The sequence below is a fragment of the Salvelinus sp. IW2-2015 genome, linkage group LG32, assembly GCF_002910315.2.
Source record: "Salvelinus sp. IW2-2015 linkage group LG32, ASM291031v2, whole genome shotgun sequence".
NCBI classification, from domain to species: Eukaryota; Metazoa; Chordata; class Actinopteri; order Salmoniformes; family Salmonidae; genus Salvelinus; species Salvelinus sp. IW2-2015.
In genome coordinates this window covers 32115131-32139599 of record NC_036871.1, presented here as the reverse complement: position 1 = coordinate 32139599, position 24469 = coordinate 32115131, and the positions used below count along the sequence as shown (strand labels likewise).

Genomic DNA, 24469 nt, shown 5'->3' with positions numbered 1-24469 from the left:
ACCGTTTTTTCCAACTGCTTACACACGTTTTCAAAACTGTCTCCTTTTTTCAAAACTCTACACACAATTCCCAAAACTGCACACACAAAATGCAAAATGCCTCACATCTCCTTCAAAATGTAACACTGCATTCCAAATGCCATKAACACATGTCAGAATGAAGCATTTGCATCAAATGGCAAACACTGCTTTCATAATAGTACATTTTTGGATATACCATGTAAACACTGTTGTTCTAAATCTCTTTGGTCTTTCATAGGCTTATATCTACATTTAAATACAATGTTCTACAGTGAAAGTAATCTGCTGAGAGGGGTAACAAGTACACTGTAAACACCAATGCAATGTAGAAACAGAAAATATTTATTAGGCCAAACATTACTGTTGTATACCGTATCATACAACAAAACCATAAACATATGTAAACCAAAAGTATATTCTTTAGAATACAGTAAAGAACACAAGTGTGTGTGTGGGGTCCCGGGGGAAGGGGCAGTCCAGGAATTGGTAGGGGGGGGGCAGTCACCAGTGCTAAGCTACGCTTCATCTCTTCTCCGGCCTGGGTCTGGCCACAATACTTTGTCCACATCACAAGATACGTTTTCTCTTGCCAAACATCGAGGGAAGTATCTCCTAGCATGGCGTATCCAACCTTGGACAGAGGCAACCTCTATGTCCCCACATGCGTCCTCCTTTGCCTGGAGAAGCGGCATGCGGGCATAGGGTTGGCGATCATACACTTTCCAGCGCCAGGCTGAGAAGAATTCCTCTATGGGATTTAGAAAAGGTGAATATGGGGGTAGGTACAAAACTACAAATTGTGGATGGGTGGCAAACCAGTTTTGGACCAGAACAGCCKGGTGAAAACTAACATTGTCCCATAAAACCACAAATCTAGCTGGCTCCTGATCTGGATCAGGGACAAGCATTGTGTAAATTGCATCCAGAAAAGTGAGCATATGGCCGGTGTTGTACGGAACAATTCTGGCATTGTGATGGAGGACCCCATTTTGAGTGATGGCAGCACACATAGTTATATTCCCCCACACTATCCAGGACATTTGTAATTGCCCTCTGTCCTATTACATTTCTCCGCGGCGCCTGGTTTTGGCGAGGTTGAAGCCAACCTTCATCCACATAAATAAATTCATGGCGAATTACATGGGCATCCAGCCTCACAATACTTCTCTGTAAAGAGACAAATGGATATACAGATATGTAAATTGGTATGTCTGAAGTACTGGAAGTAGTGTTGCATACATACCCTACAAAGGCATGTGCATATTCTTGACTCTGTCAGAGTTTCTCTCAAATGGCACCTTGTAAAGTTGTTTCATCGTCACTCGTGCCGTTGGAGGATGCGTTGTTTGGTCGACAGGCTTACATCATGATGTTGTTAAATATGTGTCATTATTTCAAGATATGCTCTCTTATCTCTCGAATCCTAATTGCATTGTTGGCCAAAACCATATTTATAATTGCAGTCTCTTCTACATCTGTAAACAAGCGTCCTTCCTCCATGATGTCTTTGCCTTTCCACTCTGTACAGAATTCAAACACAGTATGTGTTCAGCATAGGACTGTTAAACAATGTACAAAAATATGTAGTAAGCATATAACCAACCTCATTCATTCAATGCAGTGCAGTAAATGGATGGCTTAGAGTTACAAATGTTTATGCAATACTATGCAGTCACGTATTTTACAGTACATTACTGTAATGCTAAAATAGTCATTAGATAGTTGCATACCTGTTCTCATTTCTGAAGGTACGAATTATGGACGCCACTGTAAATCGACTCAAGTTGGGCTGGACTCTCAGTCCAGCCTCTCTCATGGTCAAACCGTGGTTGATCACATGATCAACAAGTGTTGCCCTAATCTCATCAGAGATGGCTCTCCTTCCTTCTCTTCTTTGCCTTTGCCCTTGTCCTCTTCTTCCTCTTCCTCTCCCTCCTACTCCTCTTGCTCTCTGTCCATTGTTGGCATCCATTGTTCAAAACAGGTAATCTGACCTTTGACCTATTTATAGGCCTATACTACAGTAAAGCAGTGATTGGTTAGTGATCAGTTAAGCTATTAGTGTTTGCACATGTGAGGAGTGTGTGTGACCTGGTGAATAAGTGTAGCATTTTGATTGGAAAAGGAAAAGTGTTTGGAAAAGGAAAGCAAGTCACTTCCTGTTACATTTTTGTGTTTAGATAGAGAATTGTGTGTAGTGTTTTGAAAAAAGTGTTTTTTGCAATTGACAACTGAGTCAAAGGCTGAGAAATAGCTTATGGTTTTGGATATTTGGTGTGTAGTTTTGCACTTTGAGTGAGAGGTTTCAAAAATCGTGTGACATGAAAAGATTTTGTGTGTAAGCAGRTGGAAAAAACTGTAATGTGAAAAAGACAGGCACAATCTTATTCAAATACTTTAAATACAGTAGTTATAATTATTATAATTATAAAAATGAATATCATTATTATTGTTCTAAATACTAGTTAACCTTTGTGTCCCTGAAAAATAAAAACAGCACCATGATTTGAGAACTGTAAACAAGTGCAATGACAAAAAGGAGTCATTTTCATATCTTCTATTTATTGCATTGAGATGGAAAAACAATCAAGTTTCACAAAATAATATCCCCATCCCATTCCCTTTCCCCCAAATCAAATATACATTTAAGGCCACTTTCAAAACGTAGTTCCCTGTCCAGCAGGACATTTAATGACAATGTACACAAACACATTCTATACATGGAGAACAAAAAACAATAGTACTAGACATAATAATAATGACAACATCATTGATAATAATAATWATTATTATAATAATCATTATAATAATCATTAAAACACTGCATGACATTAAAGAATATTAAGGACTGTCGTGGAATTATTCTAATCAGAAGGAGAGACTTTTACATTTCTTCAAAACAAGTAAACTTTATTATTTAATTATTGCAGTAATGGAGCTTGTCAACGAGCCCCACGTAGGTGATTCAATGAGAGCCCAACCAGCAGGACTAAGCCACAGCATTTGATAGAAAAGTCCATCCTTCTGGATGTTCATGACAAATCACAGATGTATAGAATGGGTCACAAGGTTAAGATTCATATGAAAGATACTAATAATTCACAGCAAACAGTATCTGCTGTAAAGACTGTTCTCATTGTGTAGAAACCAGGGTCTGGCCCCCCAACTCCATAGTAGGTGCCAGGCACACCGGTTTGTGTCAAGAACTGCAACAATGCTGTTTTTTTTAACGCTCAACAGTTTCCTGTGTGTATCAAGGATGGTCCTCCTCCCAAATGACATCCAGACAAATTGGCACAACTGTGGGAAGCATTGGAGTCAACATGGGCCAGCATCCCTGTGGAACGCTTTCGACACCTTGTAGAGTCTATTCCCCYACGAATTGAGGCTGTTCTGAGGGCAAAAGGGGGAGGGTGCAACTCAATATTAGGAAATTGTTCCTAATGTTTGGTAAACTCAGTGTTTATCCCCTCTCTCTTCAGACCGTTCATAGTTCATGTGATATAACTGAGATACTGTATATGAGGCAACACTTAATAGGTGAATGGCTTTGACAGAATCTAGCATACTCTACTAACATGGAGCAGAACATCACATGACGCTGGTTGTATTCTTTAACACAATAGGTGCTGGAATGGATGGATGGAGGCACTGAACATAATTATGTTCAAATAAAGCTGAAATTTACCAGGACACAAACACTGATGACTGAAAAACAACTGAAAAACGAAATTTAAAAATGCTAAACAAACAGCGATGAGCTGGCGTCAACAACCACAATGAGAGAACAGAAGAGGGGGCAGAAATAGAGGAATAGAGTGGGAGTGAAAGAGCAAAAGGAATCTATTCCATATTTAAGTTGGCCCCGGTAAGGAATATCTAAGCTACAGCTAACAAATATATCTTGCTCTGGCTAACCTTCGCTCACAGTCTACAGATCCCTTTGACTTTAGTTCTCTCATATTTCTCCCTCATCTCCACTCGCATTTCCCTCTGTTTGCTCTTTTCTCTCCTATACAGTCCCTCTCAACTCTTCAACCTCCTCTCGTTCCTTCTCTCTCCCTCTCCTCCCCTCTACACCTTGTCCAGTAGTGAGCGTTGACAGTAGAGTAGACGGCGTGGGGTGCCGTACCTGCGGAAGAACAGCAGTGCCCCCAGAGTGAGGATCACACACCCCAGCAGCATGAGGGGAACCACCACCGCCGCCACCACGCCAGATCCTCCCTCCTCCTCGATGATGATCACCTCCGTCTCGTCTCTATCCTCCTTTCTSTCTTCCCGGTCTTGTCCTCCACCCCCTCTCCCTCCGTCGGTCTTGGGGTCCTCCTCTGGACAGCCCATCCAGTCCTTAAGAGCAGACTTGGGGTATCCAGGCTCAACACGAAGCTTCTGGTTGTTGAACTTCCAATACTTATTGGCTTTGTAGAAGTAGGTGTGTTCTGAGAGACAAATACAGTGTGGAGATAAAGATGAACAAAATAAATCCAGAGTTGGGCTAACTTTTTTTTCTCTAGATTAAAACAGAAAAAAGACCCACTACACGCATGCATGCACCCACACGCACGTTCACAAAAACACACAGGATGGTTACCTTGGTCTCTGCTCATGATGCCAGCTTTAATATTGTCTGGGACGCCCTGCCACACACTGAGGGGTTTGGGGTATTCAGGGTCCACAGAGCGTGAGTCCTCATTGTATCGATAGTACCTAACATGGGGAGAGATAGACATGTTTCAGTTCAACGTCAGTGCATCCACATATCTCCAAACCTCTGGTCTGTGCTGACCTCACAGCTACAGGCCTATTATTCTTCCAAAGATGTGGTTACTCAGCTGGTGTGCTCTGGGTTATGAGATGTAGGCTAGGTGAGCCACTGAAAGACAAAACCTGCCGGAGACAGACGTTTTGGTTCTCTTAGCTTGGCCTCTTGAGTTCAGCCGGATAACTGATATTCAGTGAATAGTATCATTGTAGCATTTCTGTGTTTCACATCGCTGGTTTTAGTTCTCCATCTCAAAAGTCAGAGGCACTTATTTGGGAAATTTGCTATCATCTTATGGACAAATAGAGCAATTCATGACAGAGAAATATGATGTTTTCAATGTTCTTTAGTCTTGTACGCTCCACTCCACTCTGTCATGTAATGTTGACCTAAACAAAGACACAGAGACAATCAGATGCAAAAAGACTGACTTGTGTCCTCTGAAGAAGTATGTCTTGCCGGTGGGGGTGTAGAAGAGAGCAGCGTCTATTTTGTCTTTGGGTAGACCACTTCCAATCTCCTTCAGAGGCTTGGGGTAGCCATCCTCCAGAAGAGACTCCTTGAAAACCCAGTGCCTGTCTTCTACACAGAGTGAGAGAGAGAATCTGAATGAGTGGTTTTCCTCAGTAATGATATCTAATTTATTGGGAATAGTAGGCTACGTAAATATTGTAACAGAGCCTTAACAGAGGTTGTAATGTTAACAGAGTAAAGTCAAATTTACCTTTGAAAAATACAAAATTGCCATCATCCCTTTCATAAGCAGCATTGATGTTTGCCGGCAGGCCCCTCCAGAAATGGCCTATTGGCATTGGGTACCCATCCAGAACCGCGTTGTTACGGACTCTCCAGAACCACTTATCCTGAAGGAGAGAGAGAGAGACAGGGTCAATACCTCTACAAACTAAATATACATGTATATACACACAACAACAAAGCTGATTTCAGCTATACATATCTGTAATGAAGTACCTTGAACACAAACATTTCTCCTCGGAGGATGGCGATGGTGTCAAAGTGACCCTCACAGATGTCAGGACCAAAGCCAGGGTTGTATGGGGTGTGAGTGGGTTTGGGTGGGTGGTGAGGGGAGCGTGGGGTAGGTGGAGGAGGGCGAGGGCCACCACCTGATCTACCCCCTGCAGGGTAGCGGGATATAGAAATAAATGGTCAATGTAATCCTCTACTACTATCATTACATAGGCCCTTTTTTGTGATCTGATAAAAATGAACTCTGGGCCCTAGTTACAGCCTAGATACAGTAGAACCACTAACAGTAATGATAATGAATGATAATACATTTTCTCTTAGCCTTTGCTCACCATAGATTTGCTGTATTCCCCTGAGGTCATCTTCAGGCAGCTGGAAGTTCTCGGTGTCCATCCACTGGTAGAATGGAGCCATGATTGCAGAGGGGTCGTTGGAGTGCTCCAGGCCAAGAGCATGACCCAGCTCATGTACCGACACCAGGAACACATCATTGCCTAAGACCAACAGAACCACGTCAATACCATAACACAGTATCTGAGAAAGAAGGAACCATGTCATCACCATCACATTAAATTGTCCCATGAAATTCAATCTTGTATAACAATAGCTTAAGCATGTATAGCAAAAGCACTYTTCAAATGTAACTGACTAGAAACATCTAAAGTATTGACACCCTATTTATATGGTTTTAAATAGCAGGCCTCTCTCTCACCATCAAAAACTAAAAACAAAAAAAATCTGTAGATCATTCATTTTCCCCACACAAACACGCCCTGGAGATAAGTTCAAAACACAAACACGTTGGGGCCTGTTGATGGTGTGTTTTATGACCTGCTGCTCACAACTGCCCGGGGAGCATGGTAACTCCCAACAGGTTAAACTGGTTTTCCTGACATCGGGAATCAAACATGAATTTCTCGTCATAACGTTCCTCTTCCAAACACTCAAGGTCACTCACCTGACAGATCACTGTTGCCGACCGTCCAGGGCTCTGCAGAGTCAAAGTGAGTGTCTCCCCCTATGCCGTTACCGGGGAAGTAGGCGTGTGCCAAGAAGCCCCCCTCGCCATCGAAGGGACTGGCATCGCCATGGAAACCCTCACCGAAGAAGAGCATGATGTCTGCCATGTCCACCACCTTGTCCCGWATGTGACTGTAGGGGATCTCCCTGAAGCGTAGAGGGGTCACATTCTCCCACACCTTGAAGGCCTTCCTGATAGCCTCATTGGTCTCATACTCCCCCACCTTAGGGGTGTAGTTCTGTATACTGAGAGAGGGAGAGAGGGGGTGCCGTTAGAGAGAACAGTTTGTGAAAGGAGGAAGATGGAGACAGAGGGGGAATAAGAGAGGAAACGCTGATACACTTTACRGGCATATTAAGTCACTGGGGAATTTCTGAAAATCTGGTTGAGGTGAGGAGAATTTACAGTATGACTTGACATGACTTCACCATATGGGTTGTGGGTGTTCTTTTCATTTTTACCCTACACATGCACTTAGAGTTGGAGGGCTAACCTACCAATAGGTGAGATCGGTCTTGTCCCATTTCAGGCCCTGGATAGCATAGCGCTTCTTTCTCAGGTTGCTCTTCAGCACAGTGCCAAACTTGTCTGGAACTCCACAGCGCGGCCGCTTCATCGCCCTGGCAAACACAATTCAGGGACCGGTCACACAATGCTCAGTAGGATCTCTATCTTGGAAACAGGTTTCACGCCCTGACCTTAGAGATCCTTTTTATGTCTCTATTTTGGTTTGGTCAGGGCGTGAGTTGGGGTGGGCATTCTATGTTTTGTGTTCTATGTTTTTTATTTCTGTGTGTTTGGCCGGGTGTGGTTCTCAATCAGAGGCAGCTGTCTATCGTTGTCTCTGATTGAGAACCATACTTAGGTAGCCTTTTCCCACCTGTGGTTTGTGGGTAGTTGTTTTCTGTATTGTTAGTTTCCTTACAGAACTGTTCGTTTTCCTCTTTGTTATTTTTTGTTCTAATGTTCTGATTTTAATAAAATATCATGAACACGTCTCACGCTGCGCTTTGGTCCAGTTATTCACAGGAAGAGGATCATTACAACAGGTCATTGATTAATTTAACTTTGAATCAGTGAGTTCACACAGGTAAGACCATGCGTTTTCCTTGCCACATGACCTGACCAGAAAAAAACTCCTACAAATAGGGTAATATGGTACTGAACCTGCAACAGTTTAGCATGAAAGGGACTCACTCTAAAGTCTTATTGTCGATAGAGCCGGTGATGGTCAGGCCGTAGAATCTCTGCATGGCTGTGATGGCCGTGGTGATGGAGTAAGGGGAGCGGGCAGCATGTGTCCGCAGGTCACCTGGCGGCAGGTAGCCATATTGCTGCAACCACACCTGAAACATGGAGGTTGTACTGTTACAACATGTTTTAAATGGGTGAAGAATTAATATACTATGAATAAATCAGAATACTGTATGTATAGTATATGYATGCTCATTCAACATCTGTTGAATGTCTTCAAATAAGACAGAGTGGGCTCTGGTGTTGATATACATTTCACAATGACATAAAGAACGAATAAGCTCTAATTTAGGTTTTCATATGTTTTGGCTTGCAGGAGATGCACAATGTCCACAAACAGGTGCTGGTCATTCCAATGGGTAAGTATAAAAGTATTCAAACATCAACACTACTCTTCAGTGACTGTGTCCAGCCAGCCCAATGGGACTCTGGTCAATTTGACCAAAGCTGATGTACTGAAACCAAACCAGGACAAAATGGCACCTACAAAGACAGCTCAGATTTCACTAAAGCCCTTGTAGGGAAAATTCAAAATCCTGGTAGACAAAAACTGAACGGTGAAACTGAAAACACTCTGTTGGTAAAAATATTTCCACATTGTACATTACGAACTTTAGTACTCTGGTGGCTTTTTCATTGTGTTTGTGTGTACATGGCAAACATGGTCTCTATTGGACTACAGCGGTATAGTTTTTGATCGAGACCATGCTCCAAATATGTCATAATTGTTTGAGCAGAGATTTTTATTCCAGTCTGGCCTCTGCAGTATATCCCTACATCCCTATAGGTCTAGGGTGGCCTCGCTTTCCAGGCTTCTCCTTGTAAGATTACAGTGTCTGGCTAAACTAGAGAAGGTGCCGAATGATTATATATCTGACCTTACTTTCCCCTGGAAACGTATTAAACTCTGGTGCCTCCCTCTCTCTATTTGGAGCAGAACCAGTGGCTGGGTCCCAAACCTCTCCCACACAGTTTCAGCTCTACCCTTTCTCTCCCCCCCAAACAGGAGTTGGAGGTAGTGAAAGCTGATACTTCTCTGATATTCTTTACCGAACACATCCTGACTTGAACATTGTCAATAAGCTAGCACACAGCCAGGAAGTGGTTTTCACAACTCTAAATATAATTTGTTTGATTGTATGTTTGACCTTCAACTATTTAGTTCTTCACAAAAGTAGACTAACCTCTTCAGTTGCATTAATGTCAGTCTCTATTGAAACAGCACAGTCAGTCAGTCAATCATTTTACTGGGAATTTCTCTATGATCCCATCCAAACCGCAAAGTCAAAACCTCTCCCCCCTACCCGTCTCTCTGTCCTCTTCTCTCCCCACTCCTCCTTCCCCTCTCCCTCTCTTTTCTAATATGGAAAACCCAAAGGCCTGAGGGTAAATCATTGTGAACAACCACACCCTGTGCACAGTCAGTACATCGTTACTATAGTGTATGTAACTGCCTGGTAGGTTGGTGTCCATGTTCCAGGAACATAAAGAACACAACAACACTTTTAATTAACTAGTAATGATGCCATTTCAGCATTATCTCTATCAACAGTAAAATGTCAGCAGTTTCATTATACTAGTGGAGGCTCCTCAGTGGAGGAAGGGGAGGACCATCCTCATCGGTGAATTTCATATAAATAAAAATTGTGAAACATTAAACAAGTTCTCATTTCTAGAACAATACAAAATATATTCACATCACCAAATAATTMATTAAAACACACTGTTTTGCAATGAAGGTCTACAGTAGCCTCAACAACACTCTGTAGGGTAGCACCATGGTATAGCCGGAGGACAGCTAGCTTCCGTCCTCCTCTGGGTACATCAACTTCAATACAAAACCTAAAAGGCTCATGGTTCTCACCACCTTCCATAGACTTACACAGTAATTATGACAACTTGACAAGCTGAAATTCGGCTTGGCCCCTAAGACCCTCAGAAACMMTTACAGATGCACAATTGAGAGCATCCTGTCGGGTTGTATCACTGCCTGGTATGGCAACTGCACCGCCTGGTACAGCAGCTGCACCGCCCGCAACCGCAGGGCTCTCCAGAGGGTGGTACAGTCTGCCCAACGCATCACCGGGGGCACACTGCCTGCCCTCAAGGACAACTACAGCACCCGATGTCACAGAAAGGCCAAAAAGATCATCAAGGACATCAACCACACGAGCCACGGCCTGTTCGCCCCGCTACCATCCAGAAGGCGAGGTCAGTACAGGTGCATCAAAGCTGGGACCAAAAGACTGAAAAAGAGCTTCTATCTCAAGGCCACCAGACTGTTAAATAGCAATCACTAGCCGGCTACCACCCGGCTACTCAACSCTGCACCTTAGAGGCTGCTGCCCTATAAACATAGAGATGGAATCTCTGGAAACTTGAATAATGGAACACTAGTCACTTTAATAATGTTTACATACTGCTTTACTAATTTCATATGTATATACTGTATTCTACTGTATGCTAGTCAATGCCACTCCGACATTGCTCGTCCTAATATTTATATATTTCTTTATTCCATTATTTTACTTTTAGATTTGTGTATTATTGTGAATCGTTAGATACTACTGCACTGTTGGAGCTAGGACCACAAGCATTTTGCTACACCCGCAATAACATCTGCTAAATATGTGTATGTGTAACGTTCTTCGTCGGGCGAAAGAGAGGAGGACCAAGATGCAGCGTGGTGAGTATTCATTTTAATAAGAATACTTAAACAACGAACAAAAACAATAAACCGACAAACGAACGAAAACGTAACAGTCTCGTATAGTGAACACAAACACAGGAACAGGAACAGGAACAATCACCCACAACCCACAAAGACAAAACAGGCTACCTAAATATGGCTCCCAATCAGAGACAACGACTAACACCTGCCTCTGATTGAGAACCATATCAGGCCAAACACATAGAAACTAGACGCTGACTAAAACATAGAAACATACAACAAACTATGGTCAGGGCGTGACAGTACCCCCCGCCCCCCGCAAGGTGCGGACTCCGGCCCGCAAAACCTAAACCTATAGGGAGGGTCTGGGTGGGAATCTGTCCGCGTTGGCGGCTCTGGCGCGGGACGTGGACCACTTCGATCCATAGTAATTGCCCGCTTCAGTGGCCTCTTTGAGCGCGACCCTGCGCCGACCTTGGACTGGGAACCCTAATAAAGGGCCACTGGCTGAGGGGCGCTTCGGAATTAGGGGCAGCTCCGGACTGAGGGGCAGCTCCGGACTGAGGGACAGCTCGGACTGAAGGGCAGCTCCGGCCTGAAGGGCATCGGACTGAAGGGCAGCTCGGACTGAAGGGCAGCTCGGACTGAGGGGCTGCTCCGGACTGAAAGGCAGCTTCCGGACTGAAGGGCAGCTCCGGACTGAAAGGCAGCTCCGGACTGAGGGCGCTCCGGATGAAGGGCAGCTCGGATGAAGGGCAGCTCGGTGAAGGGCAGCTCAGGCGGCTAGGCGCCTCTGACTGAAGGCGGCTCGGCGCTTTGGACTGAAGGGCGGCTCAGGCGACTCTGGACTGAAGGGCGCTCAGGCCGCTCTGGACTGAAGGGGCGGTCAGGCGCTCTGGACTGAAGGGCGGCTCAGGCGCCTCTGGACTGAAGGGCGGCTCAGCGACTCTGGAACTGAAGGGCGGCTAGCGCCCTTCTGGCTGAAGGGGGCTCAGGCGCCTTGGACTGAAGGCGGCTCAGGCGCTCTGGAGAAGGGCGGCTCAGGCGGCTTCTGACTGAAGGGCGGCTCAAGGCGGCTCTGACTGAAGGGCGGTAGCGGCTCGGAGACGGGCGCTCAGGTGACTCAGGACAGACGGGCGGCTAGGCGGCTCAGGAAGACGGGCGGTCCGGCGGCTCAGGACGAACGGCGCTCAGGCGGCTACAGGACAGACGGACGGCTCAGGCGGCATCTGGACAGGAGGGCGGCTCAGGCCTGCCTGGCGCACTGTAGGCTGGTGCGTGGTGCGGAATGGTGGTACGGGCTGGAACATGCACCTCAGGGCGAGTGCGGGGGAGGAACAGGGCATACTGGACCCTGGAGGCGCACTGTAGGCCTGGTGCGTGGTGCTGGAACTGGAGGCTTGGGTACTTGGAGGAGGCACCGGATAGACCGGACCGTGGAGGCGCACTGCAGGTCTTCGAGACCGAGCCTACCCAACCTACTGGCTGAATGCTCCCGTAGCGATGCAGTGCGGCGAGGTGGATAGGCACTGGAGACCAGATGCACAGAGCGGCTTTATGGCGCCTGGCTCGATGCCTACTCTATGCCCGGCGATACGAGGCGCTGCTATGTACGCTACGGGCTAATGCCACGTACTGGAAACACTATGCGCATCTCTGATAACCGGTGCTGCCCGGACCCTCTCTCTCCACGGTAAGCAGGGGAGTTGGCTCAGGTCTCCTACCTGACTTAGCCACACGCCCGTGTTCCCCCCCAATACATTTTTGGGGCTGCCTCTGGACTTCCTTGATCGCCGTGCAATCATCGCCGTATCCCTCTCGCACTGCTCCAAAGATCCCAGGCGGGCTCCGGACTCTGCCTGGGTCGACCGAACACTTTCTAATTCGTCCTATGTTGTCACCTCTCCAGATAGCGCTGCTCCTTACCACGCTGTTGGTCTTTTGGTGGTGGGTGATTCTGTAACGTTCTTCATCGGGCGAAAGAGAGGAGGACAAGATGCAGCGTGGTGGGGTATTCATTTTAATAAGAATATAAACAACGAACAAAACATAAACCGACAAACGAACGAAAACGTAACAGTCCCGTATAGTGAACACAACACAGGAACACAGGAACACAGGAACGGAACAATACCCACAACCCAAGACAAAACAGGCTACTAAATATGGCTCCCAATCAGAGACAACGCTAACACCTGCCTCTGATTGAGAACGCATATCAGGCAAACACTAGAAACAGACAAACTAGACATACAACATTGAATGCCCACTCATATCACACCCTGACCAAACAAACATACAAACTACACGCAAACTATGGTGAGAGAGCGTGACAGTATGTGTGTCACGTTCGTTGTAGTGAGGAGACAAAGCGCACGTGATGTGAATACATATTTTGTAATAGAAGACGACTGAACACGAAGACACTAACAATACAAAATAAAAACGAACGTGACCGCTATAACCGGAGTGCAGACATGCAACATCAACATAGACAATAACCCACAAACCAACTGGGAAAATGGAACCTAAATAGGATCCCCAATCAGAGACAACGATAAACAGCTGCTCTGATTGGGAACCAATCCAGGCCACCATAGACCTACATATGTCTAGACTAAACACACACATCTAGACATACAAACCCCTAGACAAGAAAAACCACACATACCACCTCGTCAAGCCTGACCTAACCAAGATAAAAAAACAAAGAATACTAAGGTCCAGGGCGTGACAGTACCCCCCCCCAAGGTGCGGATCCGGCCGCAATAACCTGATTCTAAAGGGGAGGGTCCGGGTGGGCCTTCTTCAGGAGGCGGCTCGGGTGCGGGACGTGGACCGCTCCACTCAGTTTGGTCACTTTGGTGGCCTTTGGCGCGGCGACCTCGCCGCCGACCTAGGACTGGGGACCTAATAAAGGGCACCACTGGACTGAGGGGGCGCTCAGGCAGCTCCGGACAGGCGAGACGCACTGTAGGCCTGGTGCGTGGTGCGGAACTGGTGGTACCGGGCTGAGTAACGCACCTCGGGGCGAGTGCGGGGAGGAGGACAGGGCATACTGGACCCTGGAGGCGACTGTAGGCCTGGTGCGTGGTGCGGAACTGGTGTACCGGGCTGAGAACACGCACCTCAGGGGAGTGCGGGGAGGAAAAGGACGTCTGGACTCTGGAGGCGCACTGAAGACCTGGTGCGTGGTGCCGAACTGGTGGTACCGTGAGGACACGCACTCAGGAAGAGTGCAGGGGGAGGAACAGGATAAACGGGACCTTGGAGGCGTACTGGGAGTCTAGAGCTGTGTAGAGTGTAGAGCTGAACACCGTCCTGCGTGGATGGCACAGGACACTGGGCTGTGCAGACTCACCGGAGACACAGTACGTAAAACCGGCGCAGGTTATCCTGGTCAAGGAGGTCATGGAGACCAGGATCGCTGAGACCGGCACCCTCCTTGCTGGTTGGATGCCCATTCTAGCCCGGCCAATGCGAGGAGCTGGGATAGAGCGCAACGGGCTAGAATGGCGCACTGGAGACACCGTGCGCTCCACCGATAACAGTAACCACTCCACGGTAAGCACGAGGAGTTGGCTCAGGTCTCCTACCTGACTTAGCCAATCTCCTCGTGTCCCCCCCCCAGATTTTTTGGGGCTGCCTCTCGGGCTTCCGTGCTAGCCGTGTATTCATACTTCGCTGTTCTTCTATTCTCCTGTATTTCCCCTCGTAGTATGCCGCCACATAGACCTACATATGTCTAGACTAAACACACACCTAGACATCAAAACCCCTAGACAAGACAAAACACACATACCACCCCCTGACCTAACCAAAATAATACAGAAAACAAAGAATACTAAGGTCAGGGCGTGACAATGTGACATAACATCTGCTAAATATGTGTATGTGACCATAAAAATCTGCTAAATATGTGTATGGTGAAATAACATCTGCTAAATATGTGTATGTGACACATACATCTGCTAAATATGTGTATGTGACCAATAACATCTGCTAAATATGTGTATGTGACCAATAACATCTGTAAAATTGTGTATGTGACCAATAACATCTGCTAAATATGTGTATGTGACCAATAAAATCTGCTAAAATATGTGTATGTGACCAATAACATCTGCTAAATATGTGTATGTGACCAATAACATCTGCTAAATTGTGTAATGTGACCAATACATCTGCTAAAATATGGTGTATGTGCAAAATTGCTAATATGTGTATGTGACCAATAACATCTGCTAAATATGTGTATGTGACCAATAAAATTTGATTTGAACATCCGGAGGACGTCCTCCAACCTATCAGAGTTCTTGCAGCATGAACTGACATGTTGTCCACCCAATCAAAGGATCAGAGAATTAATCTACTGATAGCATAAGCTACAGCAAGCTAGCACTGCAGTGCATAAAATATGGACAGTAGTTGACTTAAAGAGAGAYAAAGACAACAGTTGAACAGTTTTGAACAAATGTATTTATTTAAAAATGAAGGAGAAGCAAGAGAGAGAGAGAGCTAACTATATTTCAAAGTATTTTTTTTTTTCAGAGAGAGAGAGCTATATTTGGTTGTATTTTTTTCAACATTCACTTAGCTAGCAAATGCAGCTAGCTAGTTTAGCCTACTCAAACACCCGGCTCAAACAGAGAGGGATGCTATGTTAGTTAATAACTGACTATGACTATCCAAAACTAGAACTTTTCCAAGTCAAGGTAAGCTTTTGGCTTTATTAATTGATTACGACAGTGGCCCGCTGGTGTAACAGCTAAACTGCATTGACTGAACTGCATGATTGTAGCGGGTTTAATAACGCGTTAGTTCTAGTAGTTCTAGACTATGACGCTCTAGACTATGACGTGACAATGCTGTAGGATGTGTGTAGCGGTCAGCGGTCATGATATGAAGGTTTGGCTTGGAAAGGTTTTCTCGCCTGGTCACAGACAGCTGATCTGTTCTGCGCTGAAGTCCACAAGCAAAGGGGAGAGGAGGAGCGCGCATAGATAGTTGCGAGAAGGAATTATATATACAACGAGCAAAGTGATCATGCGGGTGTATTCATTCCGCCAATTCTGTTGAAAAACGTTTTTCTTAAACGGAAGCAAACAGAACAAAACAGGGATAAACATACCAGAATTTCTCATTTGCAACTGTTGGACTAATGATTACACCCTAGATCAGCAAGATGCAGGCAAGAGTGTGCAAGGTGGTATTGAATGTGTCACTATCTGTCATATTGATTACTCAAAATTCTCTASACGCGTGGGCGTGCTTTGAATCGAGGGGACTAATCTCTCTCGGGGAGACCCTGCTCTCTGTGTTAAGACTTAATATGTGAAAGAAGTCTTTCATCATGAAAAAGAGGGGATGGTGAAGCATAATTATTGGATTATGATAATAGAAATATAATGGAGGTGTGAGGACATGCCTTAGAGGAATAGATTGTTTCAGGACAAGATTCAATTCTATGCTTGTTATAAGGCCACAGCTGCTCTTTCTGAGGSCACTATACCTTTCATTCTAGTCTTCTATCTAGGTCTTTCATAGTGTGTGTTGTTGTTAGACTGTATTTAAAATGGATGTATGAGCGAGAGCTATTGATCAACACTGAATACTTGTTTCAACCATAAGCCTAGTGAGTCCCACTCATCCCATCCATGGTCCCATTGGTGGGTCCACAAAGAACAGTCTTTAAGTGTTCTTCAATAAGGGTATGCTACTCCTAACTCTAGTCGTTTTGATCACTGAAGCCTAGAGTGAGTGGGCAGTGGGCAGTTATAGTGGACCCTTTATTTGCTTTAGTTAGTTGAGTGAGTCAGACCTAGTATATAGACATTTTACATGAACAAAGTAACAAATGAATAGGCCTAGGCTTTTTAGAGGTAAGGATATGACTTCCCTGACCTTAAAAAGATTTACATGAAATTTGGCTCGGTTCTCCAGATTACTGATCCACTTAGTGTGTCACAATGACTACCAACAAACACAACAACAGAGCATGAGAAAGAAGCCTCATAGCTCATAGCTAGATACACAATGATCTGGCCCATACAAGACACTTGGCTTAGGAGCCTCAGCACACAGTATTACAAATCACAACACACACATACACATACACTACATGGCCAYAATATGTGGACACCCCTTCAAATTAGTGGATTCGGCTATTTCAGCCACACCCATTGCTGACAGGTGTATAATATCGAGCACACAGCCATGCAATCTCCATAGACAAACATTGGCAGTAGAATGGCCTTACTGAAGAGCTCAGTGAATTTTTATGTGGCACCGTCATAGGATGGCACCGTCATAGGATGCCACCTTTCCAACAAGTCAGTTTGTCAAATTTCTGCTCTGCTAGYGCAGCCCCAGTCAACTGAAAGTGCTGTTATTGTGAAGTGCAAACATCTAGGAGCAACAACGGCTCAGCTGCGAAGTGGTAGGCCACACAAGCTCACAGAACGGGACTGCCGAGTGCTGAAGTGCGTAGCGCGTAAAAAATAATCTGTCCTCGGTTACAACACTCACTACCGATTTCCAAACTGCCTCTGGAAGCAACGTTAGCACAAGAACTGTTTGTCAGGAGCTTCATGAAATGTGTTTCCATGATCGAGCAGCCGCACACAAGCCTAAGATCACCATGCGCAATGCCAAGCGTCGGCTGAAGTGGTATAAAGCTCGCCACATTGGACTCTGGAGCAGTGGAAACGCGATCTCTGGAGTGATGAATCACGCTTCACCATCTGGCAATCTGACAGACGAATCTGGGTTTGGCGGATGCCAGGAGAACGCTACCTGCCCCAACTGTAAAGTTTGGTGGATGAGGAATAATGGTCTGGGGGTGTTTTTCATGGTTCGAGCTAGACCACTTAGTTCAAGTGAAGGGAGATCTTAACGATACAGCACACAATGACATTCTAGCACAGACCGGAACCCCATCGAACACCTTTGGGATGAATTGGAACGCCGACTGCAAGCCAGACCAACTCCATATTAATGCCCATGATTTTGTAATGAGATGTTCAACGAGCAGGTGTCCACATACTTTTGGTCAGGTAGTGTATATCATAAGAGTCAATAAACATAAATGTGTCTGGGTGGTGTTACAACATTATCATCATAAATCTTCTYTGTGGATGTTACTGATAAACCTCCCTGACCTCTGACTCGTCTCTACATGCACATAGTGTGTATTGGATTCCAGCTGTCTATGCAAACAGTCCTCTAGCCAGCATCAACAAGACTGAGCAAAAAAAGCAGCTCAGTTGATAGAGCATGGCACTTGTAACGTCAGTGGTAGTGGTTTCAATTCCCACCACCCCCAATATGTAAAATGACTAAGTTGCTTATGATAAAAGTGTCTGCTAAATGGCATATATTGTCATTATATATACAGTTGAAGTCGGAAGTTTACATACGCTTAGGTTGGAATCATTAAAACTCGTTTTTCAACCACTCCACAAATTTATTGTAAACAAACTATAGTTTTGGCAAGTCAGTTAGGACATCTACTTTGTGCATGACACAAGTAATTTTTCCAACAATTGTTTACAGACAGATTATTTCACTTATAATTCACTGTATCACAATTCCAGTGGGTCATAAGTAGAGGTCGACCGATTAATCGGAATGGCCGATTGGCCAAAGGAAGATTTCAAGTTTTCATAACAATCGGAAATCGGTAATTTTGGACGCCGATTTTGCCGATTCTTTAAAAAATAATATTTTTATTTTTTTACACCTTTATTTAACTAGGCAAGACAGTTAAGAACACATTCTTATTTTCAATGACGGCCTAGGAACGGTGGGTTAACTGCCTTGTTCAGGGGCAGAACGACAGATTTTTACCTTGTCAGCTCAGGGATTCAATCTTGCAACCTTACGGTTAACTAGTCCAACGCTCTAGTGCGCATTCGCGAAAAAGGACTGTTGTTGCTCCAACGTGTACCTAACCATAAACATCAATGCCTTTCTTAAAATCAATACACAGAAGTATATATTTTTAAACCTGCATATTTAGCTAAAAGAAATCCAGGTTAGCATGCAATATTAACCAGGTAAAATTGTGTCACTTCTCTTGCGTTCATTGCATGCAGAGTCGGGGTATATGCAGCAGTTTGGGCCGCCTGGCTCATTGCGAACTAATTTGCCTGAATTTTACGTAATTATGACATAACATTGAAGGTTGTGCAATGTAACAGGGAATCATTTAGTTCTATGGATGCCACCGTTAGATAAATACGGAACGGTTCCGTATTTCACTGAAAGAATAAACGCTTTGTTTTCGTTTTGTTTTCGAGATGATAGTTTCCGGATTCTACCATATTAATGACCTAAGGCTCGTATTTCTGTGTATTATTATGCTATAATTAAGTCTATGATTTGAATAGAGCAGTCTGACTGAGGATGGTAGGCACCAGCAGGCTCGTAAGCATTCATTCAAACAGCACTTTTGTGCGTTTTGCCAGCAGCTCTTCTCATGTTCTGAGCAAGGAATTTAAACGTTAGCTTTCTTACATGGCACATATTGCACTTTTTACTTTCTTCTCCAACACTTTGTTTTTGCATTATTTAAACCAAATTGAACATGTTTCATTATTTATTTGAGGCTAAATTGATTTTATTGATGTTATTATTATTAAGTTAAAATAAGTGTTCATTCAGTATTGTTTGTAATTGTCATTATTACAAATAAAAAAGGTATCGGCTTTTTTGGGTCCTCCAATAATCGGTATCGGTATCGGCGTTGAAAAATCATAATCGGTTGACCTCTAGTCAGAACTTTACATACACTAAGTTGACTGTGCCTTTAAACAGCTTGGAAAATTCAGAAAATGATGTCATGGCTTAGAAGCTTCTGATAGGCTATTGACATAATTTGAGTCAATTGGAGGTGAACCTGTGGATGTATTTCAAGGCCTAACTTCAAACTCAGTGCCTCCTTGCTTGAACATGGGAAAATCCAAAGAAATCAGCCAAGACCTCAGAAAATTTTTTTTAGACCTCCACAAGTCTGGTTCATCCTTGGGAGCAATTCTAAACACCTGAAGGTACCACGCTCATCTGTACAAACAATAGCCACGCAAGTATAACATCATGGGACCATGCAGCCATCATACTGCTCAGGAAGGAGACATGTTGTGTCTCCTAGAGATGAACTTACTTTGGTGCGAAAAGTGCAAATCAATCCCAGAACAATAGCAAAGGACCTTGTGAAGATGCTGGAGGAAACAGGTACAAAAGTATCTATATCCACAGTAAAACCAGTCCTATATCGACATAACTGAAAGGTGCTCAGCAAGGAAAGGCCACTGCTCCAAAACCGCCATAAAAAAGCCAGACTACGGTTTGCAACTGCACATGGGAACAAAGATCGTACTTTTGTAGAAATGTCCTCTGGTCTGTAAACAAAAATAGAACTGTTTGGCCATAATGACCATCGTATGTTTGGAGGAAAAAGGGGGAGGCTTGCAAGCCGAAGAACACCATCCCAACCGTGAAGCACGGGGGTGGCAATCATGTTTGTGGGGGTCTTTGCTGAAGGAGGGACTGGTGCACTTCACAAAATAGATGGCATCATGAGTATGGAAAATTATGTGGAATATATTGAAGCAACATCTCAAGACATCAGTCAGGAAGTTAATGCTTGGTTGCAAATGGGTCTTCCAAATGGACAATGACCCAAGCATACTTCCAAAGTTGTGGCAAAATGGCTTAAGGACAACAAGTCAAGGTATTGGAGTGGCCATCACAAAGCCCTGACCTCAATCTTATAGAACGTTTGTGGGCAGAACTGAAAAAGGCGTGTGGCGAGCAAGGAGGCCTACGTTACACCAGCTCTGTCAGGAGGAATGGGCCAAAATTCATCCAACTTATTGTGGGAAGCTTGTGGAAGGCTACCTGAAACGTTTGACCCAAGGTAAACCATTTAAAGGCAATGCTACCAAATACTAATTGAGTGTATGTAAACTTCTGACCCACTGGGAATGTGATGAAAGAAAGAAAAGCTGAAATAAATCATTCTCTATACAATTATTCTGACATTTCACATTCTTCAAATAAAGTGGTGATCCTAACTGACCTAAGACAGGAATTTTTACGAGGATTAAATGTCAGGAACTGTGAAACTGAGTTTAAATGTATTTGGCTAAGTTGTATGTAAACTTCCGACTTCAACTGTATAATAAGTAACATTTTTATAACGTCCCACTGATGCCAAAGTCATTTAAGCATTAGCCAATTTGTCTGCATATCTTAATAACAGAGAATCCTCTTCTCAAAAGCAAAAACAAGAAGGTCAGTCTTATATACTTAATTACGTTATCATTATGATAAGGTTATAACTAAGACCCTGAGTATTTCCTGGTCAGGTTGTGTGGTCAGGAAACTGGGATGTAGACTCGTTGCCATGTTAGCACCCAGCAGTGCTGCTTGCGGATGTCTACTAAGTGTATGTGGCCTATGAGTAACATCCTGTCACACTGTGTATTGCCTAATTACATCATTCATAAACCTAAACCATTTTGTTCCCAAATTGCATCATCACAATGACTTATTTTCGGTTCCTGTGGGTAGTACCCCCTTCCCTCTTTTTCTCTCTCTCCTTCCTTTGACATTCCGTCATCTCCCACTCATTCACATTTCCTTCAGACTGGTTCCCTCTTTGTACTGACTAACACTCCTCCCTTTCTCCCCCCTCCGTCCCCCATCTCTGTGTCAGTCACTGTATGTGTTGTCATGGTCAGGCTGCAGTGAGGCTAATTCAAGCAAAGAGGAAATCCCATGCCCACTTCCTATCTCTCCCTGAGGCCACAGGATATGACACACCTGCCTACCTTCCATGACTGGTACTATGGTCTTCACACAGCTGCTTTGAACCCAGTCTAACGGACTATTAAACAGAACTGCTGATCTTGATTTACCGTTCATTTAGGGTATTATCACTCTCTCAATACCTAATGTGTAAGCTAGTGAGTGTTCTGGTGCAATATGATGGCCAAGCATTACTCCTGTAAGAGTCTGTTTGAGGGACTCATTTTTACCAGTAGTTTGTTGGTGATTTACCCCAAAGCATTTAAAGGAGAAGCAGCAAAAAGCAGTCTGTCTGAATGACAAACAAACACTATCAGTGCTTCAGTTCCCTCTGAGAGACCTAGTAGCCTGCTTTCTGCTAAATTGACAGTCTAATCTAGGTCAATGTAGTTCAATTATTCTTTACATTTGCACAGCTGGAAATACAATCCAGGCACTGACATTACGCTAAGATTACAGTTAATGCGCCAGCAGTCAGATTAAAAACATCAAAAGGGCAGTGATGAAGTCAGAGCTTCCTGGGACATGATCTAGCTGACTGCATTGTTCTAAATGGCAGATGTCTGTCAGTAGAGGGTGGAGTGCGTAAGGGTTTAACATCATGGTAACTTCCTGTAGTCGAAACAGGCGAGTCCTCCTCCACTGCTGAACACCAGACTATCATATCCTCAGAGGCAGCCTTCTCTCTGTGAAACTCCCCTCCCCCAGTTCAACCCTAACTCAGGACAGATGTCAACAATTATCTCTGCATCTCTTTGAACTTGGATTCTATACTGCAATTATACCGCAACTCTAAATCCTCTCTCCTTTCAGAAAGTGCCTCTGTACCTGACCGCAATACAGAGACCATGGTATTTCTCCCATTTGCCGCCTTCTTGTCTTTTTCTTTTCTCATCTCATCTTATTTTGCAGCCTCAGCATTTCTAAGTGTTGTCATGCAAGCCATCACCATTGTGGCCTGCTTCCTTTGGCTGGGGTCAGATTAATTCCACATCCACCCAGTTTTATTGTAATCTTGGATATCCTCAACCGCACTCAAAGATTGCGGTACGAAGCCGTCTTTTAATATATATATATTATTATTATTATTAAGCTTTTAAAATTGTACAATCATGAAAGGGATGCTATTATATTCCGATGTATCTCCTTGCCTACCATACTTATACATAGGTGGCTGGAGTTTGTGGGACAAGAGGTGTAACAATAAACATGTCAGACAAGATATTTCCAAAGAATTCTTCCCAGAACAGTTAAAACGGAATTATATTTGTCAAATGTTTGATGTATCTGAAACCAAGTAAATAAGAACACAATATMTGTCTTTACCTACACGACCCAAGCCTAAAGAGAACCATTTTAATATTCTAAATGATATTTATCTGTAKATTTTTAAGATCGAAATTCATGACTGTACATTTTGTGTAAATGACATTGGAAGTAAGCCGTCCCGCTAGGTTATGAATATGTGAAATACAACTTCGATCGGAAGTGACTTTTTCGTAACAGGTGATGAGAATTTAGGCAGCAGGTTAGGATAATTAGATTAAGTTTAGGAAAAGGGTTACGGTTAGCTAAAATGCTCTCCTAACCTACTACGAAAAGTAACTTCCGGTCGTAGCTGCACTCCATCTAGTCACAAGCGTAGTTTTACCTACAGTCTGGCATCCCAGACTTGGGAAATTATTTCCACTTTTTTAACAGTAGGGACTAATGCTTTATAACAGATTAAATCATCATAATGCAAATTGTTTAAATAATGCATATTTGTTGCATATATTTAATAATAATAATATATGCCATTTGGCAGAACTTTTGTCCAAAGTGACAGTCATACATGCATGCATACATTTTCAATAAGGCAACATCTCCCGTTGTTATTTGTTCTTTGACCACTCACCTCGTGTTTTACATCTTGTGGTGCCGCTCCTTGTGCGCTCGGGTCCCATGCCAACACGAGAAACAGCAGTTGGGCAAACGCCTCTATCCAGAGTGCCATTCCACGACACTCGTCCAAAAAGGCCCTGTTTTCCCCTCTATGACTTTTGCCTGATTCTTCAAGTAGCTATTTGTCAACAAATTTCAAGAGCCTACTAGAGTACACATATAGGAAAAATGCTTCCAAATGCAAAATAACGTGTCAAAATATTATTATCACTTGCATCCTATGTCGAAAATATACATATTCAACGTAGCTTGCTTCTAAAGAAAAAACAGATGTATTTATAAACTGAGGATTAACTTGATTAAAGAAAGAGGTGCAAACTCCCGACGTTTTAARGCTCAATTTCCACTCTAACTATAATCGACCTACTTGTTTCTCTTTGTCCGCAGTCCTGAAGGTTTTATCTAGTTCTTTGCATCATCCCCAAACTTTTCCTTGTGATATGTTGATTCCTCTCTCACACAGCTGCAGATGTGGTAGTTTGAGAGTCCCTCTCGAGGCCTTTGCTGGAAACTACTAAAACCTCCCACTTCAACATGGGGCTTTCCCTTCTGCCTTGGCATGAAGGGGTATGGTTAATTTAGCTGATGACCTTCGCAGAGATGTTGGGCAAATGGTGCCCAATCAGCCTCTGTAGGCCAGTGGCTGTCGGTAACGTTTTTGATAAGGGAGGACGATTTTTTTAATGAACATGGCTTATTTTTATTACAGCATATTGGATGACTGTCATTCATATTCCATTCACCCAGCTCAATGTAACATCGATAGGTTTAGGCTACTACATGATACTCAAATTTTCCCTACACCCATCATGGGGTTGCTACAACCTAGCCTATGAATGAAAGAACGTAGGTGCACAGGTCCAGAAGCCAATTGGGGTACAGACAGTGACACATTCAATACCGCCTTGCAATCTCTTGGCTTCATCTAGCTCATCAAGGGTGTAATCATTAGTCCAACAGTTGCAAACAAGAGTTTCTATTGGACAAATTCAGG

At 44.0% G+C, this 24469-nt stretch overlaps 1 protein-coding gene across 2 annotated transcripts; it reads right to left on the bottom strand.

Moving 5' to 3' along the window:
- Positions 1–2563: 2563 nt before the first annotated feature.
- On the bottom strand, positions 2564–23968 carry LOC111956641 (matrix metalloproteinase-14-like). Of its 2 annotated transcripts, XM_023977160.3 has the most exons (11): positions 23843–23968; positions 23429–23593; positions 7992–8140; positions 7292–7414; positions 6732–7039; positions 6106–6267; positions 5756–5922; positions 5508–5646; positions 5215–5365; positions 4613–4728; positions 2564–4460 (listed from the first exon to the last, which is right to left on the bottom strand). In XM_023977160.3, the coding sequence occupies exons 2-11, from the start codon at positions 23525–23527 to the stop codon at positions 4096–4098; spliced, it is 1779 nt and encodes a 592-aa protein (XP_023832928.1). In that variant the 5' UTR covers positions 23528–23593; positions 23843–23968; the 3' UTR covers positions 2564–4095. The 2 variants fall into 2 exon arrangements, with proteins under 2 accessions (XP_023832928.1, XP_023832930.1); XM_023977162.3 differs by lacking the exons at positions 23429–23593; positions 23843–23968 and adding an exon at positions 9233–9324.
- Positions 23969–24469: the final 501 nt, after the last annotated feature.